The 14,008-nt window shown below is 41.6% G+C and overlaps 1 protein-coding gene across 1 annotated transcript in view; it reads right to left on the bottom strand.

Annotated features, from left to right (window-relative positions):
- Positions 1 to 12,169, bottom strand: part of bckdhb (branched chain keto acid dehydrogenase E1 subunit beta) — a 60,595-nt gene extending 48,426 nt beyond the window's left edge. Inside the window, exons 1-5 of the mRNA XM_069143382.1 lie at positions 11,954 to 12,169; positions 10,461 to 10,538; positions 8,980 to 9,048; positions 3,743 to 3,876; positions 1,695 to 1,850 (exon numbers count right to left, since the gene is read on the bottom strand). Coding sequence (XP_068999483.1) covers positions 1,695 to 1,850; positions 3,743 to 3,876; positions 8,980 to 9,048; positions 10,461 to 10,538; positions 11,954 to 12,149 — 633 coding nt within the window. The 5' untranslated portion in view covers positions 12,150 to 12,169. The remainder of the gene's footprint in view (positions 1 to 1,694; positions 1,851 to 3,742; positions 3,877 to 8,979; positions 9,049 to 10,460; positions 10,539 to 11,953) is intronic.
- Between the last annotated feature and the right edge of the window lie 1,839 nt (positions 12,170 to 14,008).

The raw sequence follows: 14,008 nt of genomic DNA, 5'->3' as shown, positions 1-14,008 counted from the left end.
ATAATAATAATAATAATAATAATAATAATTTATATGATTCAACAGTTATTATGTACCGTTGCCACTCCACTGGTGCCTGGATCTCTTTCTAAATTTTGTTCGTAATTTTCTCTTTATTTCAACTCCCTATATTTAGACACTGACCTCAATGATCAGCCTTTCCTCCATTTTGTTGCAACTGTGCTTCTCTTTTCTGATTGGGTCTTAACTAATCTGATTTATTGGCAGAGAACGAAAAGGTGAACCTCTCAGGTTCTCCAGGTTGCACCTCTGTGATTTTATTGTGTGGCAGCTGGATGTTTATTTCCAAAATACATTTACAGTGAGTGACAGCCTGTCATGCCTCCAGTGTAGGAGCATACATCCAAATGCTGCTTATTCGACTTTAATGACATTTAAAATGAGGAATGCCTTGTGAAGTTCAAGGTGACAGACTTTACTGCCTGCAGCCATCAGTGGACTAACTTCCTGTATCTCATCATTTTACACTGCGCACACAGAAACACCACCTCTGTGCTTTAAGATGTATACACTCTATCAAAGTTATGTTTAGGAGGAGGAAAATAAAGTTTTAGTCTGAACATAGGGCTGAAAGGAAATAGATGTTTTTACAAATTTAATAAGCTTTAATTGGACAGACTCAAAACTTCCTCTGTGATTTTTAGGACTGATAATACAGCTCAGATGCTCACATTAAACTGTATTTATGTTGGTTTATGACAGAAGATATGACAACCACAGAATAATGAAAATAATGAATAAAGTCATTCACAGAAAAAAAAACAACTGTATTAAATCATTGCAATGGCTTCGTGTGGACAAAGTCTCAGTGTGCATTTGCAACAGGGGGAACATTGAATTCAGCACATTTTTACCTGGCAGGATGTAAAGTTTGAAGGGGATGGAAGTTGTCGTGAAAAATGTCTCCCTATCTGCCTGAGAAAAATAAAGCTCGAAAGGAATTAACATCTCCGCAAAAGCCAAAGAAGCCTTTGTTTTGATGATGTACACAAGATGTTTGTGGGACAGAAACAATCCTGTGAGCCAGAAATACTAGCTGTGTTCATACTGAACAAGAGTCCAATTTCTTCAGAATAACTTCACTCCTCTGTACGAGAGGAAAGTTTAGATCCAAGTAAATCCTTGGTTTCCCTCACAGACTCCTTTGTTAACTCTCCACCATCTCCCTGCTTCTCGTGGCACTCTCATCCTTACCGACTAAAACGTATATGTCTCTAACTATGGTATAATTTTTGATCAGAGGTCCTCAACTGGTGGGTCTGGACCCAAAAGTGGCCATTTTAAATGGGTCACAGATGTGTGAATGAAACAAACAAACAAAAGTTGAGGGAAAAAACAAATGTTAATACCCAAAGTTGGATAAAAAATATTGAAGGGGAAAAAAAGTCCAAGTTGTATTTTAAAATCTACAGAATTTCTGCTGCTTTTATTTTAAAGGACAAATGTTTCCCATGAGGAAACACACATGCTGTAGATGTTTGCTGCCAAAATAGACACGACAGTAAGAACCAAAAATGACTCGCACTATTATGGTTGCTTTTACATCAACATAACGGCACAGATTTAATCACCCTAATTTAAAAAGAAAAAATGGTCAAGAGATGACATTTAACACTGAACAAAGATGAGGGGAAAAAAAACAACAACTCAGTGTAATGAACTGTGAGGCTGACCTTGATACCGGGGCAGTGGGCGAAGAAGGCTTCAGGGCTTTGAGAGTGGTAAAGAGATCCGTGGCCGACACACCCCCACGGGGCCCGGATGGTCAGGTTCCCGCAGTCAAACAAGTTGCCAGAACGGTAACGGTACTTGGCTGCTTCATTGACTATCTGCAAAGGGACCGAGACGATTCAGGTTATGTTGACAGCAGATTATTAGAGGAGACTTTCCTGTGATGCTGTGGCAGCAGAAACAGGAAGTTATAGTGTAAAGAAAGGATAAAGAAAACATCACTGAACAAACACATCCTGAGAAACAGAGCACTTTCTGTGTTTTTTGTGACTTTAGACCACACCACTGGCTTCATGTGCAGAATCGTTTTCTCTGCTATTCCCCGTCAAAATATTAAAAAGCTACTTTACTTTTAACGAGCACTATCACCTCAAGTGTCTCCGGTTTCTTTTACTTACTTCTACAGTTTCTGACACTGAGCTTCCTCCAACAAGGTGTCCCAACTCTTCCCCCCTGACACCCAGGTGGGCTGTTAATCTGAGCTTTATGCCTCTCTAAGGTCAGTTTGGACTGCATCATTTTAAGTGAGAGCACAGGAGGCGAGAGGAAGCCCAGGCAAGGGCCGACAACAGATTAAATCGATTGTTTCTCTGCATCGCAACAGGAGGCTCGTGGAAAACAAGATCTATTGTCACATATTCGGTTTTGTGTTGCCTTGACGTAGCAGTGGGGACTCTCATTCATTTTGTGGAGGGCGAGAGTACACAGTGACACTCGTGTCAACATGTACGCATGGTTAAACAGCAGCACTGCCCACTGGCCTGCTCAGCATGTTAATGTCACATTAATCTTCCTCAGGAAAGGTGCAAAGCAAGAGGTTGTAGAGAGGGCTGCTGTTGTTCAACTCATTTTCCTTGGCTGCTTTGTGGAAAATGAAACAACAGATGTTCAAGGTCTGCTTACGAGGAATAAGCTGCATCAGTGTGAAAACAAGGCAGAGAGCATTTTCCTGTCCTTCTGTTTTGTTTCTGTCTCTGAGTTTTGGATGCACTGCTAGGAAGCCTCCTCACTTCTATACAAACTAAACTGCATATACAGAGGGCAATATCACATATATACTAAAAGAGTCTCCATGGATGCAAACCAAAGGTAGATTGCACGATCACGTCCTCTACTGTAACACCGATCTGTGACTTTGTTGTCTTGGATGTTCAGGTTCAGTGATTACTCCGTGCATGTTATTGGTGGTCTGCACTCCTGCTTGTACACAGTCCAGAGTCCTGCAACAGCAGAACAGCATGTGCTGATACCAAAGGCAAGTATAACAGCAGGTAGCGTTGTGCTTTCAGATTGTAGCTGCCAAACACAAAATTATTCCATTAACGGGTTTCATTAAACCTTTCACAACCTTTTTTTATATCTATCTGTAGACTAATGGTATAGACACACATGTCTTAGTTTTCCATAAATTCGTAAAAGTGTACTCCTACAATTGAAACTCACAATGGTGAGCTTACAAAAAGCAGCAGAACCAGAGATATAGTTGTTTTTAATCTGGCATCTATATACCCCAAATGCAGCTCAATCATTGACAGTGTGGCTGTGCTACTAGTGGCTAATGTGGCCTCAAACTGCTGACCACAAGCAGAGGTGGAAGCACCGGGTCAGATACAAACACATGATTGTGGCACTGAGAGTTGCATTTATCTTCATTGCCTATTCAGAGGACATCAGCTGAGTAGGCGGTCTTCCTATGTGGCCCAGGACGCATTAATGTGGCCATATGCGTCCCTCGCCACCTCTGAATGTGGCCTGAGCAGATCACATCTCACTGACCACTGATGGATGTTAATGCTAGGTGTGCTGACACTCGTTGATATTTGTGTGGTTCTGAGGTGTCATTTGGTGCAAACGACCTGAATTGTGGCATGATGGCACTTTGGTCAGAAACAGTCTTTGAACTTTTCGATCATCCTTCATAGCTCTTGCTTTGTGCTACCACTGGGTTAGTTTGCACTAGTATGCCACTGGAAGAGGGAGTGTGCCGTACCTGATCAAATGCAGGATAGATGTAGTCTGCAAACTGGATCTCAGCAATGGCTTTGGCACCAGCAACCGCTGCACCGATGCCAAATCCCACAATCCCCTGCTCACAAAGAGGAGTGTTGAAGACTCTGTCCTTACCTGGGCAGAAAGGAAAGCAGAGAAAACAATGATGACATAGTGAATAGATGCAACCAGTGGGTGAGAAAGGTCACAACAGAAGTTCTCAGAAAGCTTTAAGGTGTGGTAGCCACCATTCAGGATGAGACTGCTCAGCAGCCCCCTGAATATACAGTAATTACTCATTGGGGATGAATGACCACAATCGTGTGAAATAGTGGGGCTCTGCTGAAACTTCTCACAGTTGACCGATGAGATTCCAAAGAATACTCCGTGTCACGATGCCATGCAGTCCTAAAAACAACTGGAGTGACAAGTTGATGACTCCTCCTCAGCTGTAGCCAACCAAGCCTCGGATGCACATACAACCTTCACCGAGTAAAAACAGAAGAAAGAAAATCTATTTTCCACTCTCCACCCTATAATCTGAAAATGAGCCGCAAGTGTGGGACACTAAATTTGGGCTGAGAATGTTATTTTTGCTCTCATCTTTGTGTATTTGCCAAGCCGGTCTTTTTCGGTTGTGCTGGGAAGTGTGCTTCTCGGCGGTGAAAACTCTGCCCTTATGTGCCCTCTGCACTCAAAGTTCAATTAGCAACCAGACCCACAAACCCTTTCAGGTAGGTAGGTAGGTATATACTTTATTATATGGAATAACAAATTAAGTGATCAAAATGTAGTGCCTTGCTGCTCAGACTGAAGCCAGCCTCAAACATGCAGCTTCATGTGAAAGTGACAGCAAATCAAGTGTGTGTGTGTGTGTGTGTGTGTGTGTGTGTGTGTGTGTGTGTGTGTGTGTGTGTGTGCGCTTATGTGTCATCAAAGCAATCAGCAGGAAGTCAGCTAATGATCAAACAATACAACCGGTCGTGTTGATGTTTGTGCCTCACACGAGTCTTGACAACCATTTTAAATAGACAACGTGTTATAGTCGTCCGTCTGACAGCATCACTGCTTTCAGTGAAAAAGGACAAACACATCATAGAGAGGGAGAGCGAGTCAGAGCACAGAGTCAATGTGTGCCGTTGTTTTCACGGAAACAGCACTCAGAAGCAGCTGGCGGCGGGAGAGCTGGATCAGCGAGGTGAACGCATCCGTCTCGTAAAAAGCCATTCATATAGTGTCTGCCCCGCATTAACCTCTTGTTCTGTGTAATGGCTGCGGGTGGCAGAGGTGTGCACCATCCCTTTCAGTCGTGCGAGGGATAAAAACAGCTTTGCGCTCGTCACTGTACACAAGGATGAGATGGAAAATAATGATCCTTTTCCAAAGGTCAACACTTCTGACGTCAATGAAAACAAAAGGCAGAGCCGGCTACTGTAGGATGGTTCTGAGACTTCCCGCTATTAAAAAGGCAGACGGAGTAAACTGGAAAAAGACTCTGAATAAGGCAATCTATATTCGACATGTAATTATTTTATAACGCAAAAAAAAAAAATCACGCTCTGTCGTTGCAGTTTTCATGCTGTTAACCAGGTTTTAAAGCACTTGGATTTATCTGAGGACACAGAGCTGTGCTGTTACTTGGATGCTGTTGCCAGATTATTAGAAAATTCTGCATATTTATTTCTTTTAAACTATCGAATATTTTACCAAAGGGCATTAGAAAGTGTCTCCACACGAGTCCTAAGTGAAGGCTGATCAGATCCCACTTTATATGCAAATAAACATGTACATCATGTATATAAACAACTGAGTAGACATGAACAGAAACGCAAGGAGAGTGGCTGAGGCAACAGGCATTAAATAAAATGAGGCTATTTCGCTCACTCGAGCCTCATTTTGATGCACAATCAATTCGCCTATTTAGGACATATTTCACATTTGTAAATATATGAAGACTCGAGGTTGTAATTCACAACCTGGACCATCAGACTCAACCTGATTATGTCTGTTCAGGCTGAGATTATTTATCCATTCCAGAAGGTTATAGAGGGTTGGGCTCTGCGCTGCGATGGATAAATGAACTGTGCGAGGGGGCGGAGCTGTTCCTAAGCTTCGGGGCTGATGTGTGTCAGCAATTACAGATGAGGTAAACTAAAAGCAAGAAAACTAAAGTAAACCGAGAGGAGACTTTAGAGAAACAAGCGTCAGGAAGACAGCCCGTGTTCTTATTCAGTAAACAGCTGCTCTAAAGCTTACCGGTTCAGTTAGCAAGAACATCTCTCCTAGTCTCTGTGGGGTTCAGCTGAACCGTGAGCAGTTCATGAAAAATGCATGCGACATCGTTTTTCTAGAGGATTTATAGGAGACATATATTAAATATAAGCTGTCAGTTGAGTAGGTGGTCCTTCAATGTGGCCCAGGACACATTTGCGCTCACACTGCTAAAAGAATGTGGCCATGTGCGTCCCAGACCACGTCTGAATGTGCTCTGAGAACATCGGACCTAAATGTGCCTTCAATGTGTCTTGGCTGTGCTCACACCTGGACTTTGAGCTGATCACTGGTGATCGAATCCCCCTGGACACACGTTTATTCCAGGTCTGAACAGGGCCAAAGTGTGTTTTCATCCACCTGTTTTTAGGCACATTTTCAATCCCAACATTGATGCTGCCGCTCTTTTAATAGATTGGTGTTCTTTTAATAAAGTCGTCTCTTCTTCTTCCGTGGCTTAATGATAGCGCCTGCTGGGAGAATTAGCACCACCAACTGTTTGTGGGCTTGGCTGATTCCTACATAACAGTAGTACCGTACTTTCCGGACTATAAGCCGCTACTTTTTTCCCACGCTTTGAACCTCGCGGCTTAAACAATGACGCGGCTAATTTATGGATTCAACGGGTTTGGAAAGGCTGGACTGCTGCGTGTTGAAGAGGGCAGCATGAGCTCAGCGGGGAATTTGCCTCCGGATGAAAGTAACGAGAGCGACAATGAAAACGATCCAACATCGGATGAAGCAATTCTGAGGCTGTTCAACTCCGACACCGAAGGAGATGACTTCAGTGGTTTCAGTGCACAGGAGGAGGAAGATAGTGACCAATGACTTTCTTGGTAGGCTACCGTTCACCACTAATTTTTGATTTTTGTTACAAGCCGTGTTTCGTTAAAGCCTATGTAAAGTTAATTTGTTTCAATGTACCGGCAGGCACCTGCTGCGGCTTATAGACATGTGCGGCTTATTTATGTTCAAAATAATTATTTTTTTAAAATTCGGTGGGTGCGGCTTATATTCAGGTGCGCTCAATAGTCCGGAAATTACGGTAGATGGAAATGCACATTAATTTCTGTTTTCTTTGGCTGATTTTTTTTTGGGACATTGGTTAAAATTTGCACTGCAATTGTTCAGAAACTTGACCACAAAGGGTGTAATTAGTAAAATGAACTATGGCTGCATTACTTTTAGCTCCTTCAGTTTAAATCTAGGCAGACACTGTATGGATTTGGCTTGATTTTAACCACAAATAAGTCACATCCAACTTAATTTAGAATTGCGTAGATTTTCTACCAGATCAGTTCTTATTTCACGCAGCTTGAGAGCACAATTCAGCAAGTTACCTCAATGTGCTCGCAAAACACGAGCAAATGATAACAAATATGGCACAGTGCGCATTGTGTGGACAGAATCTATGGAAACCAGGTTGACTTCTGGCAACAACACACTTGCCTGCAGACCTGTTTTTCTCTCTGTTGAGGATGTGGCCATCTTGCTTGAACAGAATTTTACTGGACTAATCAACGGGCAGACCTTCGTACATCCACAGGACAAATCTGTTCTGTCCCTCTATGAAAGGCAGCAACCACAAGGCATCTGGTTTACTGAAAATCCATACGAAGAAGAAAAATCAGTGCTAGCGCTCATGTCATGACCGCTTGATGAAACGTCCAAGTCTGAACGCAGTGTGAGCACAGAGGTCACGGGCTTAATGGCTGATTAAAATGTGTAGTGCAAGTAGACACAATTAATGAAAAGCGCACAGTGTCTGCTTGGCTTCGAGGTCCTGGTTTTGTTCATGCTGGCTCTCTGTCATGGATTACTGGGACACTTGAAAAGAACAGAGCCATGGTTTGTTATTAGTAACATCTGTTATTTTTCAATGACAGCTAAAAATTTCAGCTGTAAAAAAGGCCTACAGAGAGCAAAGTTTTACAGCAAAGGTATGACTAAAACATTACAATTGGCTCCTCTGCATTTAAAGGTCCAGGATTGTATGAATTCAGATTTCCCTTTTGATTAAAAAGCAGATCTAAGGTGCTACACAAATACTGTGAAAGTGTCAAAATGTTCAGTCCACAGAGAAATGCACATACAAAACACAGCGAGTGTGCCGTTTGGACTTTTTGAATTTGAATTTGAATTTCTGATATCACAAACTCATGCTCATGCTGAAGAAAACCTGTGGTTGGCCTGCGTGTGCTACTCTGAAAAGAGTCAGCCAATCAGAAGAGAGGGTCATGAATGCGCCTTAAAGACTCCGACACAAAACAGCCTGTTTTGGGTAGAGAGAGAGAGAGAGAGAGAGAGAGAGAGAAGCTTACAAGAGATGAGAAACGATATTGAGATGGTCTTCAGTACTTAAATCCACAAAAATATCTTCTTATGGAAATCAAGAAAGCAACTAAAACATTGGAAAAGCGTAGAACACAGGATTTTTGGGTGTCCTTGTAAGTTCTACCTGTCAGACAAACTAAAGAGAAAAATCAGAAACACCCACTAACAATGTTATTAATTCAACCTGTGTGTCTCCTGCTGTTATGTGTCAGTCTTTGTGACTATAAAAGTCATTGTATCCTTTAAGGGGGACATTTCTGATCAACCCGTTGGATTTTAAATGTACCATTTCAAGTTTAGGTCACATTTGAGCACTGGAGGCTAAAATGGAGCCCTACAAAATAACCTCACAGCAAAGAGCATCGACCTTCTCTAACAGTTCACTGTATCAAGTTTAGGCGGCCCTGCTACAATGAGCACATACTGCAAACGGATCCCTGTGGTCCTCCAGGTGAACAGTGAGCCGTAAAACGACCTCGCAAGAGCAGTCACTGGTGAGATTCTTTGCGGTGCTCTGCTGCCCCCTAGTGGCAAAATAATGTCACAAACTGGAGAACCGGTTGCTGACGGTTTCTGCACTCAGCAATCAGTGACTTTTGAATGGTGGATTTAAAGAAGTACAGTGTATCTTACCGTATTTGTCTCTCAGACCCACTGTGCATCGGAAAACTCCACCAAAGGCAACATCTTCCCCGAAGATGACTGCAGATAAACAAGACAACACAGTCGGCGGGGGGAGTGTACGTTATTCAGCACACAAGACAAAAGTATTAAATCCTGAAAATGACAACATGAGACTGTTTTTAGCTCTGTGAGTTGGGCTTATCAGTCGTGGCAGCTGATCAAACAACATTTCTGCATTGTGAAGTGGGAGGCGCTGATGCTTTCTTCCCCATTCTGTGTTCCTATTTCAGTTTTTCAATATCAACTAGACTGGATAATGTAACAACCCTTTAGTTTTATGTTATGGCCACCAGTTCTAATAATTTCAACTACCTTTTGAAGAAATCATGGGGTGGTGACATTGTTTTTTTTACATGTTTTCAAGGCTCCAGTTTGGCATTTCGCCCTTCATCAAGTTTGTCAAGTTTTAGAAATGCAGCTGCACAGCAAGTATATCAATCAAACCAGACACGCCCACAATTATAGCTCTCTTTCAGGCCTAATTTGGAATTAATTATGGAATTATTCTTCAATGGACCACCAGAACACGGATGAGAAGGAGTGAATTTAGTGAATGACACTATAATGACTTGTAGAAAAAAATATTAACTTTGTATTTCATGAGAAGCTGAGATTTTTTGAATGGGAGTCTATTGGAGCCAGAAGTTGCTTTGGCCCTCGTTGGTATTGCTTCTAAGCCACTTTTGCAGTGGCCTCATTTGTCAAGACCAGACTTTGATCATTGTTATATGCAGTCTATGTCCATACCCATGAACTGGCAGCCGTTGCCATGGAGAAGAAGCCAGTCAAAGGTGCAAATAAGAGGAACAGTAAACTAAAACTGTTTCATTGCTGAATTTGTGAACGCAACAAGTCGATTTCTGAATAATTGTAAACTTGACCGAGATTGAGATTCAAAGCGTTGTGACTAAAAATGCCTCTTCGCAGTCGCAGATAACTTTAGAGTACTTATCAAAGAACCAGATATTTTCAAATTCAGTTGTTCATGTTTTGGACTGATGATTTAAATGAGAGGGTTTAATGGCAACACATGTTGTAGAAGAGGACAAACTATGAGCCACGTAACATTGTGGAAAAAAAGAATACAATTTGTACTTTTGAAAGCAGGACATCTCACACTTCACAACTCTGTAAGGGATTTATGAAACATTGCGTGGGGCAACACGAACAAACTCATTAGAATGAGGATGCACCATAAAACTAAATTTCCTGAACCCACATGTAAATTGTATTATATTATCATTCTACACCACTTTCACTGTGTTACTTAGGTTTTAAAAATGTGTAGTAATCCCCTCAAGAGTAAAAGTGTAGTTCTATTTCCTGGTGGCTTGGAGAGTCCATTTTATCTTCTCAAAATCGTCATAATTGTTAGCAGGATCGATGCTTTATAAAGTGTATGAATTCCACTTCCTGTTTCGGGGCCCTACCTGCTGTCGGATCACTAGCGAGAGTGTTGTCCAAGGCACTTGTAACAGCCTGAAACAAGTTCATCTTCTGGGTAGAACCTGAGAGTTAAGAAAAAAAAAAAAATACTTTAAAAGAGCTTGACACAATAAAACAATTCATTGGCATGTTAACAGTGGCCAACAGTGCACTGTCAAACACAAGTACAACTCTACCACAGTAGAGTACAATACTAGTTATAGCCGGAAAAGTGATCACAAAGTAAATGATGATTCACTGACTGCAAAACAAACACTTCTTTGTTCAAGAAAAATAACAAATAATACTTGTACACACTCAGAACTATGTTGACTTCCTGGAGCCAGTAAAAAATGATCGGTATTATGGCTGAGTGCCAACATCCTGCTGAGGGACAAACAATGGGCTCATTTCTTCTTTGGGACGCCTGGCATTGGACAACACACAGATACTCTGTTGGGTGATAAGGCCACTTCAAAAGTCCTTTAGTGCCGCTTAGTACAGCCAAATGTGTCACCACGCAGTGTTTTCATTCGAGTTAATGCCGATAACCTCCTCAGTGCTGCTAATAATAAATCCCCCCAGCTCCTCACCAGCAGTGTGAAACCCAGCTGTTGCTCCAATGGGAAATAAAGCTGCTTGACATTATGTCATGTTGCACAAAAGGTAGTTAAGCTTATTCATAGGGCTGCATATAATGACTATTTTCATTATCGGTTAATCTGTTGGTACTTTTCTTGATGTCTTAAATGTTTGGTTTTTATGATGACAGAGGAAAAATGTGGACGAGTGTTTCCCAAAGCTCAAAAATGTTTAGTTTAGTCCCAACCACCAGTCCACAAACGAAAGATTTTCATTCATTTCATCATGGAGGACAAAAGGGAACCAGAAAATATTCACATGTAAAAAGGTGAGATCAGTTAATTTGAGCTTTCTTTCATTAAAATGTGACTGAAAACAATTCATTGATGATAAATACATAAAAAAAATAGTTAGATTACTTTTCTGTTCATCAACTAATCAACTAATTGAAGTTCTCCTTTTAGCAATGATGGCAGTAAAGTTTTCAAACTGAGTTTGCAGATGTTGAGTAAAGTTACCGTGTAGTAGTCAAACAGGTAAGATGTTATAGCCAGTTAATGAGAATTACGTTTAGTGAACACACTAACTTTTAAAGCTGCCCCTCAATGATTAATATGTTAATTAATGATGTTAATATGTTAATTAGATTGAAAACAAGTCTATCAGACGCATATTATCATGTTGATTACTTCTTTTCTAGCATCTCCACTCAGTAGACCTGTATGACGGATGTTGGTTAACATGTCCAGAGTTGAACAGCTGGATAGAAAATGTCTACAGCTTTTTCCACCATAAAAGTCTCCACTGTGCTCGTAATCCTCGCGTCTGTTTCGTGGTTAAACTACGAAACCTTCGTTGCACAAATCCTTGATGTGACGAGCCCCGGCTAACGTTAGCCGGTTAGCCAGCAACTCACCGTACTGTGTCGGGACGGGGTCAGGCTGAAAGGTAAAGTGTGCCACGTGTCTTCGTTGTGTTTTTGTGCGGGAGCTGCAGCTCGGCGATAGTTTTAGCCGAGCGGCCCCAAAAGAGCTCTGAGCCCCGGCGGCAACTCCGGAGATGGGACATTTGGAGTTTGCACCTCGGATGAAGAACCGCGCAGCAGCCGCCATCACTGTTGTTATGACTGAACAGGAAGGACAAGGTAGACGGGAGGAAAGATCGTCTAATGAAGGGAAGGAGGCATCACTCAGTGGAGAGGACTCGGACTTTTTTTTTTTTTTCCGGTATCAAGCCAAACTCCAAACCATCCTCCGGGGTGACAGATGATACTGCGGTCTTCTGTCAGCATCCTGAGCTAAATGTACCGCTGTGCAGAGTCTACTGATGTTTGAGCACCGGGTTAAGACAAAGCAATTAATTTGTTTGCATTACAGCCGACATTACAACGATATCAAATGGGTTTTCGCGCAGCAGCTTATGTAATATATCTGTGTTAAAGCTTTTATATCAGTATAATGGTAAATATGGTGAAGAAATCGGGTAAAAAAAAAAAAAAAAAAAAGTCATAGAAATAGTTGAAATACACGGTGGTTTAAATTGGAAGAGGGACGCGTGCTCTCTTTGGTACCGAGAAATAGTAGCAGAGTGACACATCACCTCTTCTTTCCTCTCCGCGGTGACCTGATGAAGGTTGTGATTGGTCGAAGAGGAGGGCGGTGTGTGTGGCGACGACTAATAGATACAGACGGTCACAGGTGCCTAAAAATCCACTTAAACTTGTTGCATTTTCAGTTGGGTTTATTTGGAAAAACCTGCATTGCATCTGCAAATCAAAATAGCACTTTTGCTTTTTAATATATATTTATATTGTTTGAAACAGATGATGAAGTGTCATGGGGACCTAATTATTGTGGCCTGCATTGGTGTTGGCTCCAGGGCATTTCTAATAGTCTGCATAGTCTTCAGTATCATCCCGTTTTGTACACTTAATGTGAAACCTGACGTACTGGCATTTGGTTCAATGTGGCTCCAGCTCTGTTAATTGAAGGGCGGATCATACATAATCGCTGATGATGTTTTGGCACATCATAAATAGTTCACAGTGCATTTAGCGCTGATGTCGATGACTTGCGGTGTAAACAAGCAGATACCGTTTTTGCTCAATGAATTTACTCATCAAACAGATTGTTTGCTATTTATTGTTTTATGTACATTACATTTACTGTGTTTGGTTTCACAAAAAACGGTTTCCATAAGGAGCCCAAGCTTTAAAAAATTTCCCCTCGGGGATTAATAAAGTAAATACCTACCTAATAAAGTCGCTGTAAAGTCAGTTCTACCTGGTAAACGTGTCAGACACACTAGGTTGACTGCTTTACATTGAGTATGTAGGTTTTGAACATGGTTGGATGACGATGTGGTACCAAGCTCAGGGGCACAAATAACTTCACCAGCAAAATGTCACTGAATTACACATACGTACTGACGACATAGAGACTTACACTAACTGCACCTACATAAATGTAAAAAGGCTACTAAAAATAGACAGATCATTTGTTGTGCCGGGGCATTTTCTTTTCATTCTGGGCCCTGGAGTCATCTAAAACTAGACCAGCAGGAGAACAAAACCCAGAAGAACTTAAGAAGAACAGAATCTTTTTATGAAATGCTCCCTGCGAAGATGCCACACCCAGGTCTCACCATGATGAGCGCCATGTGGATGTTTGCATGTGATGTTTCTGTTCATCCTGTCAGCGAAGAGTCACCTGAAAGCTACCGCTGTTTTACAAAGAGAAAAATGATCTTGACAAGGCAGCAAAATTCATTGAAATAAAATACACGACATAATATCAAAACAATAAACAAATAGTTAATATATTTCTCTGTGGGGGGGGGGGGGGGGGGGGGCACATATGTACATTGAAACAGTCATTGAGCTCTGTATCTTCTGTCCACAGAGGTCATATAGATCTTTTCTTTTGGCGACTTCAATGTAAATGATGGAGGACAAAAACCGAAGTACTCATCA

The sequence above is a fragment of the Embiotoca jacksoni genome, unplaced genomic scaffold (assembly GCF_022577435.1).
Source record: "Embiotoca jacksoni isolate LCO1_2020_lvr unplaced genomic scaffold, fEmbJac1.0.p SCAF_11, whole genome shotgun sequence".
Classification (NCBI taxonomy): Eukaryota; Metazoa; Chordata; class Actinopteri; family Embiotocidae; genus Embiotoca; species Embiotoca jacksoni.
Note: the sequence above shows the minus strand (reverse complement) of the source record. Positions and strands in the feature narration are given on the sequence as shown.